The 19,692-nt window shown below is 50.6% G+C and overlaps 2 protein-coding genes across 2 annotated transcripts in view; both read right to left on the bottom strand.

The window, feature by feature from the left end:
* The window catches only part of LOC102818118 (zinc finger protein 135-like), a 40,280-nt gene extending 21,090 nt beyond the window's left edge, over positions 1-19,190 (bottom strand). Inside the window, exons 1-6 of the mRNA XM_006877340.1 lie at positions 19,132-19,190; positions 18,754-18,851; positions 18,420-18,493; positions 17,850-17,966; positions 17,695-17,805; positions 12,983-12,990 (exon numbers count right to left, since the gene is read on the bottom strand). Coding sequence (XP_006877402.1) covers positions 12,983-12,990; positions 17,695-17,805; positions 17,850-17,966; positions 18,420-18,493; positions 18,754-18,851; positions 19,132-19,190 — 467 coding nt within the window. The remainder of the gene's footprint in view (positions 1-12,982; positions 12,991-17,694; positions 17,806-17,849; positions 17,967-18,419; positions 18,494-18,753; positions 18,852-19,131) is intronic.
* Positions 5,546-10,494, bottom strand: A1BG (alpha-1-B glycoprotein). The gene is made up of 7 exons (XM_006877332.1): positions 10,465-10,494; positions 10,306-10,378; positions 9,813-10,085; positions 8,386-8,658; positions 7,756-8,052; positions 6,806-7,099; positions 5,546-5,865 (listed from the first exon to the last, which is right to left on the bottom strand). The coding sequence occupies exons 1-7, from the start codon at positions 10,492-10,494 to the stop codon at positions 5,546-5,548; spliced, it is 1,560 nt and encodes a 519-aa protein (XP_006877394.1).
* Positions 19,191-19,692: the final 502 nt, after the last annotated feature.

Below are 19,692 nucleotides of genomic sequence, written 5' to 3'. Positions count from 1 at the left end.
GCTCAGCAATTCGCTGACATCACCCAACGGTGAGATGCCAAGCTTTTATTTACTTACACAGTGGTTAGGACACAGAAGAATGGGATAAGGTTCCTCATGGGGCCAGCTTCCCAGGGTGAGTTGACACAGGAAATCTGTACACAGAAGGTTCCATATTTATGTTGGAGGTAAAAGACCATGAGACAAAGGGGTCTCTGGGTTTTATACCGCAGAATGCGTGGAATGGGGGACAGGGGTAAGAGGAAGCGACCTTTGTTCAGGTGCACCTGGCCTGACCATACTATTGCCAAGTTTTGTTCCAAGTCATACAGCATGAATACATGACCAGAAGGAACATGTCTCCCCCCTTAGCTACAAGATGATATACTTTAGGACCATTAAGTAGTCATAGAGACAGAGAATCTTCCTGTGAGTTCAGGACAAGAGGGAAGATACTCTGACAAGCAGAGGAGACCAAGAGACAGTGTTTGAGAAACCCAAGCCCCAGATTCCCTGAGAGGATGCTCTGAGCCAAAGGTCTCCACGTAGGCAGCCTTGATGGGCATTGTAAAGGCAGACCACCCTCCCAGCAGAGAGAGTCCATGAGATGCCCAGAAGAAGACAAAAACTGCCACACGCAATGCAGCAGAGACTGAGGGACAGACTCAAAGACGAGAGCTGTAGATTCCAGTGAGATGACTGCAGGAGTTTCTGCGGGCTGCAAGGGGTGAAAAGGGTTAAGGTGAAAATGAAGTCGCAGAGGCAGTTTCTGTCCCTGACCACCAGGGACCTCAGGTAAGTGACGTCCTCATCTCTGAGTTAGGAATACTGAGCCTCATCTTCTGTAGCACCTGACCTGGGGCTTGGCCCCATCTACTGGCTCGGACTCGCAGTATCCTGCCCCACAACTCTCCAGGCCTCATTCACTCAGTCTCTGCCACTGAGGAGTTGCAGCGTGGTCTCCGTGAAGTCTGAGCATCTCCACTCATTGTATCAGGAGATGTGTGTCTGCCCGTGTCTGTCTAATCAGGGGAGAGAGAGACATACATCAGTTGGCTAAATAATCATATGCATTTTCTCCTCTAACCCGCACACCGCACTCTGAGGTCAGCATGGCCATCCTGGTTTTCGTTTTGTTTTTAATGTTTTATTGTGAATTATATGATAGGTTATATGGGAGAACATTAGCTTTACGTTCATCCTATTTTATAGCGTTTCGTTGCCATGGTTACAATCCCATCCATGCATCATCAACCAACCAAAAGGTAATACACCCTGCAAGCCTGCCCCCGGTGGTCAGCACACAGCCCCTCTCCCTCTCTGGGTCTAGAGTCCCCAGCTGCTCCATCTCTCCATGTCATCTTCTCTGCCTCCATCTCTGGTATCACTGCTTCTCTGGGTAGGGTTCCCCGCTGTCTGCTCTTCTCCCTTGATGGTCCCAGGAACCTCCACCCCTAGACTGCAAAGTCACTTACTCCCCTCCTTTTGCTACAAAACGTCTACCTTTACATTTCCAACCCTCACAGTCAGTCCTGATAACAATTATTCACTATTGTATCACAAGAGACCTATCCCCAACTCCTTTCATCAGCCCTGCCTAGACAGATTGTATACTACTCAGTGGAGATTCTACCTTCCTCCATGCCTTCTGGATATAGGTTCCCTCTTGAAAGCTTGTAAGCTGGTCACTTCTTGCCTTTGTAGCGCCCCCCACTTTGGGTAGCCAATGTCCAAGTTGCCCATCCCTGTCTATGTATGGAGGGGGTGGGAATGATTCTTGCTGTAAAGATTTGCTCCCTCTTTTGAGCTACTGCATCCATAGGTGTAGGTCAAGTTCATCAAATTGTATCAGATTACTCTTTTTTTCCTCCTCTTCTAGTTGAGCTCTAAAGTGGGTATTATCTGCAAGTGTGGGTGTTCTTATACATATGCCCTTTCTTCTTATCAGCTGGACACTTCACTCTCCAATCTAGTCCTCTGTGGCTATGTCACTGACTCTGGGCCCAAGAGTCCCCAGGTCTTGCCACACTGCTGGCCAACCAGGTCTCCACCCAGGTTCACAGGAGTCTATTGAACGTTGTAGGGCTTAGCTCGCAGCTTCATTGCTGTTTTTCCCTCACTTCTCCTTATCGGAGACTAACTTGGTCACTAATCAGAGCATGTATTCCCATTGAGTCTTAGTCTTGGAAGGGGGTTTGCCCTGAGGGGACCTGACCACTTGGCTTGATGGCTCCTGGGTCATCCCTGTTTTATGGAGGAGATAAGTAGATATGGTAGTAACTGGTCAAGGTCAGCCAACCATGAATGGGGTTTGAAAAGCATCCAAAATATATCAGTAGTGTCAATAAACAAAACTGTATTCAACAGAGCAAGTAAAAGGCTACATTTCCTTTCAATCCAGCCATGTATTCTTTAGGACAGACACACCTAAAAGAAAGCTATAGGAAAGTTGAGGGGAAAGGTGATAAAGACACAAGGCAGGAATTCACGTAAAGAAAGATGATAGGGCTGTGTTCATTTCAGACAAAGTAGACTTCTAGCCCAAAAAGCCTTGTTGGGGGCACACAGCCAGTTCTGACGCATGACGATACCATGTGTTTGAGAGAAATTGCTGCGCAGGGTTTCCCATGGCTATTTTTGTTCAGAAGTCAATCGTCAAGCTTTTCTGAGACACCTCTGGGTGCATTCTGACCACAGCCCGTTCAGTGGATGAGTGCTTAGCCATCTGCATCACCAGGGTCACTGTATTTTGGTAAAAGGAACAATGCCTCAGGAAGGTTTAGCAGTTTGAAACTGGACACTTCTTGTTGTGTTGTAGAGTCAGTTCCGACCCATAGCGACCTGTTTAGGGTTTCCAAGGAGCAGCTGTTGAAACTGTGCAGTCCATCAGAACCGACCTTGTGGTTCAAACCAACCTTACGGTCCAGTACATCAACCCTCAGTGCTACACCAAGACTCCTGTTACACTGAGAGGCATACAGTCAATGAGATGAAACAAGCTACCAATGACTTGTTTAACTGTTGTCTGTTAAACTGATGATCTGCTCTGTAAACTTGCTCTCAATTCACAATAAAAAGTCGAGAAGAAGATCTACATAACTACTCAACAGAATCACTATATAATCAACCCCTGGAGACCAAAAGGGCAGCGTGGTGGTGGCGGTTATATGCCGTGGAGTTGGTTCCGACTCATAGCGACCCTGTATAGGGTTTCTGAGGCTGTAAACCGTTATGGAAGCAGAAAGCCTCATGTTTCTTCCTCAGAATGACTGGTAGTTTCGAACTGCTGACCTTGAGGTTAGCAGCCTGACTCATAACCACTACTAGTTATTTGGGCAGTATTTGCCGAGAAAACGCAGAAGGTGGGAAGGGACGGCAAAGAAGGACAAATGGAAATGGAGAAGCGGAGGAGGAAGTGGGAAGAATGCAGTTACATCAAGGGTCTGCACCTAATGTCACGAAAGAGAATGTGTATCAGTTGTTGAATGGAAAACTAATTTGCTCTGTAAAAGCTCACCCAAACTACAATAAAAAATAAAATAATTGAATCAGTAGTTTTAGGTGTGTAGTTTGTGCTTATGATTTTAGTGAAGGTTTACAAAGCAAATTAGGTTTTCATTCGATTCATACTTTGCTTCATATTAATTGGAATCCCCAAAATGTAACAGCACTCCTCCGTTTCTATTCCTCATCTTTCCTGCCGTCTGTACTTGGTCTCCTGCCAAGTGTCACCCTTTTGATCTCATACAGTTGATTGTTCTAAGGAGTGTTGCTGATCATCTGCTAGGTTTGTCTATTGTTCAGCAGAAAGTTAGCCAAGGAAGTGAGTTCAGTTCCAGGCTTGAAGGGTGACCAAGAACCACAGTCTACAGACTGTCTGACGAACCAGTAAACCTCATCTTGTTTTTATGATCTGAGTTTTGTTCCACAGTTTTTCCTCTTAAGAACCTCAATGTTATAGAGTGGTCAGCGGTGGTGATCACATCTCAGGGGCATAGAGCTGAGGTTCCAAAACTCCAGTAATCCTTTGGACTAATTGTTACCACGCATCTTTGATGATCATCAACCTTCTTTGCTCCAGATGGAGACCAACCAGTAATTGTATCTAAGATAGCCACTCTCAAGCTTTGAAGTCCCACTAACCAAAGTACAATATTACATTGTCTTTATGGACTCTTGTCATGCCAACTGACCTTGATGATATCCCTCAAAATGAACAGCTTTTCAATGAAACCACCAAATTCAAAGTAACAAACAGTGATGCCAGGGAAGGGATTCATGTGCAAATCTTTTAACAATTTTTTTTCTGTAAAATTAAACCTACTTTAAAAAAAATAGTCTTTTTTTTAAAAAAGGAATTTTAAAAATAGGATACAAAAAAAATACTTAATCCAAAAGAAGACACTACCCTAAGCCAGAGTCCAGGGAGAGGGATGAGTTCAGAGGAGAGCTGCAGTGTCGAACTTGGAATCCGGTCCACAGCGCCCCCGCGTGGCTGCTTAAGCAGACGGACAGGTCCGCACAACGCGCCGGCCTCTGAATTGCGTCCTGGTGCGCAGTGCCTTAGTGCTGGACTTCTAATGGAAGGTCGGTCCGTTTGACCCCTCCAGTGACTCCATAAAAACAACAATGATGTGACACTAGACTTCAGTGAAGATTTCAGCCTTGGGAAGCCATTCTGTTCTATAGGGTTACCACGAGGAATCAACCTGACGTCAGTGTTTGTGTTGGTTTTGTTGTAGTTATGAACAGATGCCCCCAAGAATGGTGGAGGTGTGTCTGGGGTTACCCACGCTCAAGGAAGGTCTACCCAGACCTGTTGTTAAGTTCCGTCGAGTCAGTTTCGACTCATAGCAACTCTGTATAGAGTTTCCAAGGCTTTAAATCTGTGAGGGAGCACAAAGCCTCATCTTTCCCACAGAGCAGCTGGTGAGCTCGAACTGTGGACTTTGTGGTTCACCAGCTTGGTGGGGAAAAAACAGACAACCCAGCCTGCCAACGCACAGGTCCCAGAGCCTAGCCCCAGGGCCCATCTGCCCACTTTCAGCCCCCACCCTAAAAGTCCCTCTGAAGGCTGTTGGACACCCATTGGCCAGAAACCTATTAAAACAAAGTCTCTCCACATTTATTAATTCCTGGGCAGAATGAGGGTTAGACAGCCGCACAGAGGGCTCCCAGCCTCCAGCTGCAGTCAGACCAGAGACGCTTTCCCAGGGGTCACTTTGGCAGCCCAGGTCTGCAGCAGGATCAATTTCCTTTTGATAAATCTGACAAAAGTGAAATTTGAGAGGTTGAACTCTGGACCACAATAACTTGGGGGCAGGATCTTATACCCACCTCGCCCCCTAACAGGCCTCTCATGAACAAGCCACTTCCTGCCCTGGGGCCTTTGCACTTGTCATCCCTCAGCCTGCAAATTCCTTCTTGCCCCCCCCCCCCCACACACACACACACACTGAGACACCAGACACACTGGCCAGGAGTGGATACTCCTGATAGAAGGCACAATGCGGTAAAGTCTGGCAACTTAGGAGCTTAGGAAGCCTTTACCTGGCACCCTTGAGCATCACTGTGCCCCTGGATGCCCCCCAGCCCCCAGGACCAAGGGAATTTTACCTGTCACCCGGAGCTCCACGGGGTCGCTAAGTTCTGACAGCAAGGACTTGGGCCTCCAGGTGTGGTAGCGGCAGCTGTAGTTACCAGCATGTTGGGGACTCACATTGATCAGCACAAGGTCCTGTCCATAGCTGGATACCACCACCTCACCATCCCGCACCAGCTCAAAACTGAAGTCGGACAGAGGACCCTTGCAGCGTAGGACAGCGTCCTGGCCTGAGGTCACTGCCCCCTGCCACAAGGGCTGGAGCTGAGGCTTGGGAGGGGGACCTAGACAGAGCAGCCAAGTCAGTAGGGTGAGGCCCTGGAATAGGACAGTGGCTACCCCAGATCTACCTCCGATTGCCTGCCTCCACCCCCCCACCCCCCCCACACCTCGATTAAAACCCTTCCACCCTCCAAGCTGCTGCCCTCCCTTCCTCCCCATCCTTGACCCTGAGCAGAGATGGCTCCGGCGGGTCCCCTATGCCCCTACTCCTGCTGCCCTCACTTCTGGTCAGCCTGTCCTGTAACCCTCTGCCTGGTGAATGACCCCGCCCCACCCAGGGGGTTGCAGTTCCCAAGTCCAAGTTTGCTCTTGATACTTCTTGGGGTCCCCAGCATCTGGCACTCAAGGCCTCCAACCCTTGAGGAAACGAAATCAAATGATGGAGGGAAACTATGTCCCAGCAAAGTGTCCAGTCCTGGTGTGGCGCTGTGGGCTAATGCGTCAGACTGCAAAGCCGTTTGAACTGCAAGGTCGGTGGTTCAAGCTCACCAGTCGCTCCTCGGAAACCCTATACAGGGTCGCTATGGGTCGGAACCGACTCGATGGCATTTAACAACAAAGACGGGGGCCCAACTGGCTCTACTGAGGGACATCGGGGCTGGCACTGCAGAAATTAAACATTAACTCTCCACCTACGGGATTCAGACACAGGTGGACCTGGAGGGTCAGAATCTAATTAGTGTGATGTTCACAACTTACATGTGTTTACCACAGGGAAAAGCAGGCTAGCAACAATGAAAAGAGAAAAAAACCCAAGTCCAGCCTCCGTGTTTTCAACCACGAGGTCACTACACACCGCCACCGTGGAAGATAAACGGAAAAGGTTGGCGTCCCCAGAATCCTGGGTTACCACCGCCAGTGCGTCCCGTTTGACACCGTCTGGCACCCAGGTGAAGCAGGCTAACCAGCGAGAGGACAGTTCCGAAGGCCCTACGCACTCACCGTCCACCGACAGTTCCAGAGGCGCGCTGCGCGCCGAGCCCGCAAAGGGCGGCGCGGGGTCCACGTAGACGCAGCTGTAGTTGCCGGAATCCAGAACAGACACGTCGCGCAGCTCGAAGACGGCCACGGAGCCCTCGGGGCTTAGAAGGTCTTGTACCCGGTGTCCTTGAGCGTCACTGCGCTCCAGGGCGAAGCGCAGGCCGGATCGGGGCGCCTGGCACCGCAGCCGCACAAGCGCCCCGCGCGTGGGATTGGCGCTCGGCTCGGCCTGCAGCTTCGGCGCCGGCAGCGTCCCTGAGAGGAGGTGGCGGGCTGGTGAGGGACTCACGCTTCCCCCATCACTGCAGAGCCGGTGGCCTCCTCTGTGAGCCCCCCCAGGTGTACTTACTCTGCTGAAAACCGCCCCGCCCCCACCACCTGGCCTCCACACACACACTCACAACACACAGACACACACACACTGTTCCTTCTTAGTCTATAGAAACACGAGGCTAGGCTCCTGACACAGGTAGTTCAGTCTTGGCTTCACCCCAGCCGGGAACTGGCAGGTGTTGGGGTCCGGGGCTCAGTCTGCGCTCAGAGAATGGTGACTACGCTCACTCAGGGTGGAGGTCACTCACTCCCAGGACCGGCCTGACCGCTGGGGTTACTGCCTCCTCTGGACAGTCCTGCCTCAGCGCCCACCGGGTCCACCTGGAGGCGGGAACGGACCCCAGGGAGGTGGTGCCTGTGCTTGGCCCTAGCGTTAACCCGGTCCCTCGAGGATTGCTGTGGTCATCACCCCATTCTCAGATGGGAAACTGAGGCTCAGCTGGTGAGTCAGGATTGATCCCAGAGCCACACGCTCGGGCGGCACCCAGTGCCGTCTCTTCCTCCACACACCGTCCACCCCCCAGGACGGAACGTCCAGGTCTCTAAGCTCGCCTGGCCCCCAAGTCCTCCCAGTTTACCGTCACTCAGCAGTAACTCCACAGGAACGCTATCTTTGGACCAGGTTCTGTGTTCGTCCTGCATCCGATAGCGGCAGGTGTAGAGGCCGCTGTCTGTTGGGGTCAGACTGCCCATATTGAAGTTGATTGTACCCGGATTGCTGGAGTACATGTCTACCCGCAGCTCCACCTCTCCCCGCCGCAGCTGGAATTCTACAGGGATCACGGGCGCCACGCAGAAGCAGACGCTGTGGTCCCCGGGGAGCTGGACAGCCGCTGCCCTTTCCTTGACGCTCAGAGCAGGTGGGGGCGGGGCCTCTGCAAGGCAAGGAGGGTCTTGTGGGAATGGCCCCGCCCCCTCCAGGAAATCCCCGTCTGCCCAGCGTGTGGCGCTGTAGGATAAAGTACTGGATTACAAGGTTGGTTTGAACCACAAGGTCAGCGAGTCAAACTCACCAGTGGCTATGAGTCGGAACTGATTAGATAGCAACAATCAAGCTCTTCCATACCTTACCCTCCCCAAAGCCCCCCAGGAACACCGTCCTCGTGGTCCTGTACAACTATCAAGACCAGGAACCCGAATGGCCGGCGTTTCTCGGGCTCCATCCTGGGCGAGAGGGATATTGAAGGTGGAGGGCAGCGAGCACTCACCGAGCTCTTCAACACTCACAGCGGTGCTGGACTCGGAGGGCTTGCCGGTATCGTGCAACCTGTAGCTGCAGCTATAGTTGCCAGCTTGATGGACCAAAAAAGTGGCCTCCACGTCCTTCGGGGCCTCAGACACCTCCAGAAACTCATCATCGCCTTCCCGTCTCAGGAGGAAGGTTACACCACGCAGCACCCCACGGCACACCAAAGTTGTGCTCAGACCGGGTGTGATCCAGGACACTGGTTTAGCTGAGAGGGAGGGTGGGGCCAGGGACTCTGCAGAACAGGGTCAGAATAGGGGAAGGTGAGTGGTCTTGTGAAGGAAATTAGGGCGATGAGGGTATTCGTGAGGAAAAAGGAGGGAGGCAGAAGTAGACAGAGAAGAGCATAGGGCAGACATACCTCAATTTACAGCTTTGCTTTATTGAACACCACAAACACTGTGTTTTACAAATGGAAGGTTTGTGGTAACTTTACATCAAGCAAGTCTGTTGAGCACCGTTTTTCTAGACACTTTGTGTCTCTATCACATTTTGGTATTTCTCACATTTCAAATTTCTCATCATGCTGTTGCACACTTAGTGTACACATAACTTGTTTATGCACTGGGAAACCTAAAAATTCATGACTCACTTTATTACAATGTTTGTTTTATTGCGGTGGTCTGGCGCTGAACTTGCAATAATATAGCCAAGGTATGTTTGAAGAAGTAAGGCACAGGTCTCCTTAGAAACCAGGATGGCAAAACTTCGTCTCTCAGACTTTGGACATATTATCAGGAGGGACCAGTCCCTGGAGAAGGACATTACACTTGCTAAGTTGGAGGATTAGTGAAAAAGGAAGACCCCCAACGAGATGGACTGGCACAGTGGAAGCGGCAGTGAGCTGAAGCTAAACAATCAGGATGGTGTAGGAGCCGACAGATTTCCTTCTGTGGTGCATAGGGTTGCTATGAGTCAGAGACAACTCGACAGAACCTAACAACATCAACAATGCCTTTATACGGCCGTAGGGTAGATCAGGCTGCCTTACTTAAGACTTTCCTGGGGCTTTATTCATTTGTTTCTCACAACATTTAGGGTCCATAGGAATATCATATCATTGGGTGGTAGTGGTTATGTGCAGTAGAGTCGATTCCAACTCATAGCAACCCTGAACAGGGTTTCCGAGGCTGTAAATCTTTACGGGAGCAGAAAGCCTCATCTTTCTCCCGCAGAGCAGCTGGTAGTTTCAAACTGATGACCTTGTGGCTCACAGCCCGATTTGTAACCACAGGTTGGGAAAACAAGGTTCAAAAACATCAAGGACTCAGCCAGGACACGCAGCCCCTCAGGAAGGTGGGTCAACGGCCAGGATGGAGGGTGAGGACTAGGGAAGAGCTGCCCCCAATAGCCTCTTCCCCATGGACTCTTCATAGTGTCCCTGCTCACCTGTGCCAGACACCTCCACCAGGTTGCTCAACTGTGTCCACCTGTTATCTATGCCTGTCCGGCAGCGGTAGATTCCACGGGTTTCACTGGTCACTGCTCCCAGAACAAACCGGTGTTCCAAAGCAAGTAGGTTCACGGGCTCGAGTGCTACTCCGTCCTTGAACAGCTGGAAGCCCAGGCTGCCTTCATAGGCCCGGCACGTTAGTGTCACATTGGCCCAGGGGTCCAGCAGTGACTCGACCTCCACCCATAGGCTTGGCGTTGTGTCAATATCTGCACAGGGAGACCACGGTCATCACGATGAAGCCAGGACTAGGGGCTTATCTACTGCATATGTCTCACCTCCCAGAGCTCCCAACCCTGATACTCACACGTAGCTGCCCTAGTGGCTGGGACCAAGGCAAGGCCTGTGGGAACAATACCTTTGAGAACTCCATTCCTGCCCTTCCCACCCCACCCCCACCCCCAGGGCCCTGGCTTAGGTGCTCCTCACCCCAAATCAGCAGGGTGACCACCAAGGCAGACATGGTGGTCAGTCTTCCTCTGTCCAGTGGCCCAGTGCGTATCTGGAGTGAGTGTCCGAGGTGATAAGGCTAAGCTGGTTGTCAGAGGTGGGGTTGTGGGGCGCTGACCTCCTCCTGTTTGTTTTTACTTTCAGGAAGGCGAGGGCGGTAGCCGGCATGGGGGAGGGCAAAGGGTGTCCCTAGGGAGACCAAGCAGAGCCTCAGGATTTCAGTCATGACAATAATGAATGTTCAGTTGTGTACTGTCTTATCTAGTGTTGCTGTGACAAAACCATCACAAGTGAGTGGCTGTAACAGATATTTATTCTCTCCTAGTTTAGGAGCTAGAAGTCAGAATTGAGGCCACAGTTTCTGGTAGAAGACTTCCTCCCTGCTGGCTCTAGGGAAAAGTCCTTGGCTCAGCGTTCCTTGGAGATCTCCCCGTATCTTAGCATCAGTCCTCTCCTGAGTCCGGCAGTTTCAAAGGATGCACTGTGCGTCTGGCTTTTCGTTCTTGATGATAATGAGGTCTGTTTTCTCTGCTTATGTCTCTATCCTTTTGTCTCTTGTAATATTAATGGTGTGACTCAAGCAAAGGTCATGCATCCCACCCTAATCCTGAACCAACATAACCTAATTCTCATTAACATATAACCTAATCCTGTCTCATGAACATAACAGAAAACTCACTCCCAAATGGTATCATCACCACAAGCATACATAGAGGCTGTTGTTGTGAAGTGCCGTCGAGTTGGTTCCGACCCATAGCGACCCTGTATAGGGTTTCCAAGGAGCAACTGGTGGGTTTGAAGTGCCACTTTGCGATTGAAATCGACCTTACAGTCCAACGCTCATCCTACAGCATCACACCAGGACTCCACGGACACTAGGGGCCTCAAAGTGAAGAACCACCACACACTCTTGGGAATCCTGTCCTAACAAACTTGACACTATTTTGTGGGGACACCATTCAATCCATGACCTGTGCCATTGAATGACAGAGCTGCCCCATAGGATTTCTCGGCAGATCCCCAGGTCTTTGTCCTGCGAGGATCCTAGGTGGGTCCTACCCAACAACCTTTAGTGGCTGAGTGGTTAACAATGATACCACCAGGGTTCCTTTGGAAGTGTGCAGTCCAGGATAATCTCCCCATCTCAAGGTCCCCAACGTATCAAGGTGGGCAGGGAGATAATAAAGATGACTATTGCGATGGGACTCATGGTGTGGCGCTGTGGGCTAAGGCGTCAGACTGCAGAGTTGTGTGAACTGCAAGGTCGGTGGTTCAAGCTCACCAAGTGCTCCTCGGAAACCCTATACAGGGTCACTATGGGTCAGAACCGACGGCACTTAATAACAACAACTGCAGTACGCTGGGTGGTTTGTGATGATAATGGGGCCAAACCACGGGCAAGTCAGCAAGGTGAGATCATCAAAGGCATTGAATGATCCCCAAAACCAAGACCCTCTTGGTCCCAGAGGCCCTCCCAGCTGGGCTGGTCTGTCTGGTTACTAAATTCAGTCTGGGTATCCCACATGGTGCCAACTGACCCGTGGTGGTGAGAAAACCCCAAAGAAGGCCCCGTGGGCAGATTCCTCAACTCAGACCCTGAGTTAGGTGTTACCTTTTTTTATTTTTAACTTTTTATTGAGAATTGAGTGAAGGTTTATAGTCTGTAATCTTTTTTCCCCCCAGAGCAGCTGGTAGTTTCAAACCACCGACCTTTCAGTTAGGAGCTGAGAGCTTAACCACTCACTGCACCATGAAGGATTCCTGCTAAGATGAGATGTATAGCAACCTCCCTATTTGCAAGACTCCTGCCTCCCTGTCTTCATTCATTCATTCCACTAGTGTTTATTGATCATTACTATGCACCTGAAGGAGCTCTGGTAGCGTAGTGGTTACAAATTGGGCTGCGAACCACAAGGTCATCAGTTCAAAACTACCAGCGGTTCCGTGAGAGAAAGATGAGGCTTTCTGCTCCCGTAAAGATTTACACCCTCGGAAACCCTGTACAGGGTCGCTATGGGTCGGACCCGACTCAACGGCACTTAACAACAACAACAACAGAGGTGTTTTTGTTTTATACTGCAGCAGCAGATTTTCCCAATACAATAAGATTCCTTGACTGCTGCATCCGTGGGTGTTGATATAATGGGATCACACTCCATAAAGTGATCTAGTGTGAAATCAGTTGAAAGGGAAGTTTCCCTGGAGTGTGTTGTCTGCCTCTCGTAAATCAATGGATGTTCTGACAGAGCTCATTTTCTCTGGACCCTGCAGTCTTCTTGTTGTCTGAACTCTAGTTCCTGGCTGAACCTCAGGCAGATGGCTGAGGGAGTGCCCAAGTAGGCCAGGCCAAGGTCAGCCAGTGATCTGAAGAGATGGTTCTGGCAACCAGCAAATGGAGGGCAGACAGTTTCTTGCAGGACTGCCTGCTCCAGCCTTGCTGCATCCTCCTCTTAGCTGGCGGGTTCCTAAGCCCCTGCTCTTCCTTTGACGGCCTCAGCCCTATGGGAAGCCACAGTTTCCAGCAAGCATTTGTCTCTGAGTCTCTGAAACGTCTCACTTTTGCTCACCGAGCTTTCCAAATCCTGCACAACTACGTTCCTGAGTTAAATCCCCTTCTGTTTGAAATACCTTGTGTGGTTTTCATTCATCCTCTAACTGACAGTACTTAGTATCAAGAGGGGTCTCAAATACGGATCCTGAGAGGGTGGGAGAAACGTGTGGACTAGATCTTGTCATGGATTTAATGGTTCCAAAAGAACATGTGTCAACTTGGCTAGTCCATGGTTCCAAGTAGACCCTCATGGTCGTAACGGAGTAATCAGCCTCCATTTGTGTAAATCCTGACCTCTGGGGGTTAATGTAGGGCCCCTGGTGGCACCATGGGTTAGGTTTGGGGAGCTAACCACAAGTTAGCAGGTCAAGCCCACCACCTTCTCGGGAGAAAGACAAGGCGATCCGCTCCTGTAAAGATTCAGTCTCAGAAACTCTATCTAGTGTTGGTCTCGGTCAGAGGCCCCAGACGTGTCTGTTTGTCGTACTGTGGTGGCCTGCATGTTGCTGTCATGTTAGAAGCTGCACCACTGGTGTTTCAAATACCAGCAGGGTGACCCCCAGTGGAGTGTCCCACCTAAGAGAGACGAGGAAGAAGGAATAGCTGGCCCACTTCTGAGGATTTGTGCCTGAAAACCTTAGTAAGATCAGCAAAACATTGTCTTATACAGTACCTGAAGATGAGCCTCCTTAGGTTGGAAGGTACAACTGAGGCAGTTGTTAAGTGTTGTCAAGTCGGTTTCGACTCATCGTGACCCTGTATAGGGTTTCCAAAGAGCGGCTGGTGGGCTTGAACCACCGGCCTTACTGTCCAGTGCTTATCCTACAGCGCCACAGATAACTCTTTAGAGTCAACGTCAGTGACATGAGTGAGCAAAGCTTTCAGCACCTTCAATTGCTGATGGGGCACAACTCAAAAGGAGAAGAGACAGCTGCAAACATCCATTGATAATCAGAACACAGAATGTATGGAAGTATGAATCGAGAAAAATTGGAAGTTGTCATAAATAAAATGGAACATACAAAGATCTGTATCATAGGTGTTGTTGTTGTTAAGAGCTACAGAGTCTGTTCCGACTCATAGTGATCCTGTATAGGATTTCTGAGGAGCAGTTAATGGGCTTGAACCTCTAACCTTGTGGTTAGCAGTCCAGTGCTTATCCTACAGCACCATCCCAGGCATTACTGGCCTGAAATGGACAGGTATTGGCCATTTTGAGTCAGACAATCATGTGGTTTACTATACCAGGAATGATACATTGAAGAAGAATGATGTCTCATTCATTGTCCAAAACAACATTTCAAGATCTATTGTGAAATACGATGCTGTCTGTGATAGGATAATATCTGTATGTCTACAAGGAAGACCAGTTAATATGACTGCTGTTCAAATTTATGTACCAACCACCAAAGCCAGTGATGAAGAAATCTACCAACTTTTTCACTCTGAAATTCATCACAAAAGCAATCAAGGTGTATTTCTAATTACTGGCAGTTAATATGCACAAGTTGGAAACAATGAGGATCAGTAGTTGGAAAATACGGTCTTGGTGATAGAAACAACACTGAAGATCGCATGATAGAAACAACACTGAAGATCGCATGATAGAAACAACACTGGAGATCGCATAATAGAAACAACACTGGAGATCGCATGATAGAAACAACACTGAAGATCGCATGATAGAATTTTGCAAGATCAGTGGATTATTCACTCACTGTAAATATTATTTTTCAACAACATCAATGGCAACTATATGGGTGGACCTTGCCAGATGGAATCCTCAAGAATCAAATTGACAACATCTGTGGGAGGAAATGGTGGAGAAGTGGATTAGCCTCAGCCAGATCAAGGCCAGGAGGCAACTGTGGATCAGACCATCAGTTACTCAGGCAAATTCAAGCTGAAGCTGAAAAAAATAAAACAAGTCCATGAGAGCCAAAATAGAACCTTGAGTATATCCCTCCTGAATATAAGACCATCTCATGAACAGTTTTAACAAACTGAATCCTAATGACAGAAGACCAGAGTAGTTGTGGGATGACATCAAGAACATCATATATGGAGAAAGCAAAAAGTCATTTAAAAGTCAGGAAAGAAAAACAAAGAACAAAATGGATGTCAGAAGAAACACTGAAACTTGCTCGTGAACGTAGAGTAGCTAAAACCAATGGAAGAAATGATGGCCTAAAAGAACTAAACAGAAAATTTCAAAGGGCAGCTCGAGAAGACGAAGTTAAGTATTATAATGAAATGGGCTAAATCCTGGATCTAGAAAACCAAAAGGGGAGAACATATTCAGCATTTCAAAGTAGAAAGAACTTAAAAATGAAAAAATTCAAGCCTCAATTTGAAATATTGAAGGATTTCACGGGCACCACCATCATCACCATCACTACCACCAGCCACCCTAACCCTAATGCCCACATCACCCCCACCCTAACCCTAATGCCCACACCACCACCCACCCACCCTAACCCTAATGCCCACATCACCCCCACCCTAACCCTAATGCCCACACCACCACCCACCCACCCTAACCCTAATGCCCACATCACCCCCCCCAACCCTAATGCCCATACCACCCCCACCCTAACTAATCAAATGGACTCTCTGCCTCACTGTCTTGGGGAGAATGGAGGCAGGGCAGGGTGGGTGGGAGCAACTGAGAGCTGACAAGGGTGAGATCACCCCCAAACTTCTACTGTAGGCCTTCTGGTGTTCCCTAAGCAAAACCTCTGTCCTTCCCATTCAAGGCTGGAGACAGAATGTCCTTGCACAAATTGAAAGGTGTAGGGAGGGCGCAGGGAGGGGACTCCCCCAGCTCTCCCTCCAGGAACCTGAATGGATCTCAATCTTTGCACCATGCCAGCGGCAGGCCCAGTTCCTGCCTCCCCTTTCTGTGGGTCATCCACTCCCAGGACAGACATTTGCTGAGAACCATCTCCCTCAGGTCCTGAGGCTCACAAGTGGGGCTGTTTGTCCAGTTATGAGGGTTTGCACTGCCTCACCACCTACAGCACCACGTTCCCAGCACAGCGTGCAGCCCAGGAGGAACCCCGAAGCCCTACAAGTTGCCCCAACCTCTGGCTCAGGGCCAATAGCATCACGAGGCAGGTGTAGGTGTAAACACCACCAAGTGACACTGTTAGAGGAGGTGGCACCAAAATGACTGCCCATAAAGTTTTTGTGCCATATTTCAGCAGGAATTTATTACTTTTTATAAAAATATTCCTGTAGTTAGTTACAACAGCAAAAACATTTTTCATAAACCCAGTTTACCTGTGTCTATAGACCTGCAGACTCTGTGCTAACTTACTTTTGAACCTTCTAGTACCCTTGGGTCAGAGCTGTCATTAAATGGCACATCTAATCCATCTGCAACACTACAAACATAGCTGCTGTTTTCCTTGATGCCCGCGTTTTTAGAGTCGCTGATTTTGTCCAAATTTCTGGGGTTTTAGCTAGTCCTGGTGGGCGCTGTTAGCTAATGCCTCAGACTGCAAAGCTGTTTGAACGGCAAGGTCAGTGGTTCAAGCTCACCAGCTGCTCCTTGGAAACCCTAAACAGGGTGGCCATGGGTCGGAACATTGCACTTAACAACAACAACATTGTAGTCAGTAGTATTGTGTCAATATCCTGTTTTGAGAATCAAGTGGTAATTAAAGGAAGCCCACCAACACTGGGTCCATTCCATCTCACAGGGCCGCAGCAGGACAGTGTAGGACTGCTCCCTAGGGTTTCTGAGACTCTATCTTTAAGGGAGCACACAGCCTCATCTCCCAGCTCCCAGCACAGCACAGACAGGCTGCTGGATTTGAACTGTAGGGTTGGCATTCCAGTGCTTAATTAACCCACTACCAGGGCTCCTTAATGAAAGGAAACTGAGAAAAGTAAAAAACAACTTCCACTCAGTTATGTAATTTTGTAATTGTTGTTGTGAAGTGCCGTCGAGTCGATTCTGACCCATAGCGACCCTGTATAGGGTTTCCAAGGAGTGACTAGTGAGCTTGAACCGCCAGTCTTGCGATTCAAATGACTTTGCAGTTATTTAATAATGCTGCAATTCAATGTAGAAGGATTTTACAAAACATTTGTCCTTCATATTCATGTTATCTAAGAAATTCCACATCTAAGCAATTACAACTATATTGATCATATTATTCTATGATTAAAATTTGTAATAAACATTACTAAGGATCGCTAGGGAGTCCTGGTGTGGCGCTGTAGGATTAGCACTGGACTGCTAACCTCAAGGTCGGCAGTTCAAACCCACCAGCTACTCCCCAGAAATCCTAGGGTCGCTGTGAGTCGGAACCGACTCCATGGCACCTAACAATAACAAGGATCAATATGATCTGGTACTGGAGAGGATCCAGGGAGTTGGGGGGGGGGGGAGACATGATTGTCACTAGCCCTAGTGACGCCAATGCAAGTACCCTGTAGAGTCTGGGCTCGCAGGGCCGGTTGAGGTTGGAATCGTGCCTTAAGGGTTTTGTCCGCACGCTTAGGGCCGCTCGCCCGTGTGCAGTGCGCGTGCGCCGGCGGCTCACTAGCTCCGAGTTGCACCCGAAGGCTTTGCCACAGTCGCAGCAGATGAAGGGCTTCTACCCAGAGTGCAGGCGTTGGTGCAGAGCTCTGAGCTGCCGCGTTAGGTCTGGCTGCACTCGGAGCAAGCAAAGGGCCGCTGTGGGTGCGCCGCCGGTGCTGGGCCTTGCCCGAGTCGGCGCAGACCAAAGGCTTGGCGCCCGACTGGACGCACTGGTGCTGAGCAGGTTGGAGCGCTGGCTGAAGGCCCTGCCACTCTGGGCGCCAACGTGAGGCTTCTCGCCGGTGAGCACGCGCTGGTGCTCGGCCAGGTTGGCGCCAGGGATGAAGGCCTGGCCGCACTCGGTGCAGACGAAGAGCCGCTCGCCGCTGTGTGTGCGCTGGTGGATGGATGAGCTGCGAGCGTGTGCGGAAGGTCTCTGACTGACTCCCCGCTGTGAATGCGCTGGTGCTGGCTGAGGTTGGGGCTCCAGGCGAAGGCCTTGCCACCCTCGGCGCCCCTGTGCAGGCGGTAGGAGCTCGGGATGAACACCTTGCCACACTGCAGCCCAGCTCCCCAGCAACCAGAGATGGGGGACTCGGATCTGGGGCTTTGTCCCCACCCCCACCCTCCACCTCCCACCCCCCAGGGATCTGGCCTGGGAAGCTTCCTTGGGCTCCGGCTCCCATCGAGGCTCCCCGTGGTCTACTCTGGCGCACACACCCACAGATGACAGCCTAGGAAACCCTATAGGGCAGTTCTCTTTCAAGTCAACTGAACCTGAACATGAGTACAATAATAGACCAGGGGCCAGCCAAAGAAGCCAATCTTGTCTCCACCCTAGTACAGGGAAGCCTGGGATTGGGCTTCAAACGTTAGCCCTGTCTGTGATTCTAGAAGCCAGGAGAACTCTGGAGGCTGCTCACAGCTGTTCATGAGGAGGGCTGCTGGGGACCAGGTTGTGGGTGGGACAGGATTCTGGAAAAGTTCAAAAGTGCCCTCTGCCCACCTGACCTGCACTAGCCTGCCTCGGGCCTCATCCTGCACACCAAGCAGCTCCGGACCCTCACTCCCATCTTCTGACAGTGCTGAGCACCAGAGGGGTAGAGGCGCCTATGTGGGGAAGGCAAGCCCAGATGTGACCCCAGTCAGAAGCCTACAAGTGACCACCCAACCCACATGATGTCCCCAGAGTCAGTAACGTTGCCCCCCAGTCAGCATGTGGGAGCTCTTCAGACCTACTCAGTCTATAGCAAAGCAGGTGCCCACAGCACAAAGCCATGAGCCCGGATCCCAGGGAACACGGTCACCCCCCGGCTGTGAGCAGGCTGGCAGATGTGTATCACACCTGAAAGGGAGGCCGGGAGGGCGTCTGAGGGAGTCTCCTGTCCCTCTCCCGCCTCTGTCTTGTGTGCTAGCCTCCTCACTGGGACTAGGGGCTGAGACCTGGGGACAAGAAGGCAGGCAGGGCAGGGTGAGGAAATGTGGGGTCATCTGTGGAGTGGTCCATTCTTCTCAGTACCCCCGCCCACATGTAGATATGGACTGGAGGACTATCTGGCTCTAGGATTCGAACTTGGAACAGCGCTGAGGCCACGTTCCTTTCCCAGAGTCCCCATCACCACCATGTCGGCCCAGAGCCAGGCTCAGCTCCAGGCTCCAGGCTCTGAAGAAAGTAGCACAGATTCCGGCTCAGTCCCTGCTCACCTGGACTACCGAGGCCCACCTTAGCCCCTTAATGAGGGCTGCAGCCTCCTCAGGGCTGCTGGACTGCTGCTCCCACATGTGGACCTGATCTCAGGGGCTGGGAGGGCAATGCATCCAGAAACGGCTCCAGCCCTAGTAAGCTCCAGCATCTGCTCCTTGGAGTGAGCCTTAGCCTCAGCCACAACTGACATCAAAGAACACACAGCCAGGTCAGGGCCTCGTGGGCCCCGCTGCCTCTTGGTATCCGAAATGCCAATGCCGGAAACGCTGCCTAGGGACCCCTGGGGCGGGTTCATCTGTCATCAGTGTGCGCAGGACCTGCGTAACCCAGGAGCCAGGACCAACGCCTCGCTCTACTTAGAACCATCATACCCTTTCCTGCGAAGGACCAAGTAGTCACATGGCCGAGGACACTCCCTCTGGACCTGGAAACACAGAGGTGGGGCTGTGAGCACAGCTGAGGTCCTTCTGAGATTGGGTGGCATCTGCAGGTCTGTGACTTCGTGTGCATCAGTGAGTCAGGTTAACAGTGTTTGCAGTCAGCCCCTGAACGTCAGCATCATTGCCCACCTGTGTGTGG

Source organism: Chrysochloris asiatica, unplaced genomic scaffold (genome assembly GCF_000296735.1).
Source record: "Chrysochloris asiatica unplaced genomic scaffold, ChrAsi1.0 scaffold00485, whole genome shotgun sequence".
In the NCBI taxonomy this organism is placed as follows: domain Eukaryota; kingdom Metazoa; phylum Chordata; class Mammalia; order Afrosoricida; family Chrysochloridae; genus Chrysochloris; species Chrysochloris asiatica.
Note: the sequence above shows the minus strand (reverse complement) of the source record. Positions and strands in the feature narration are given on the sequence as shown.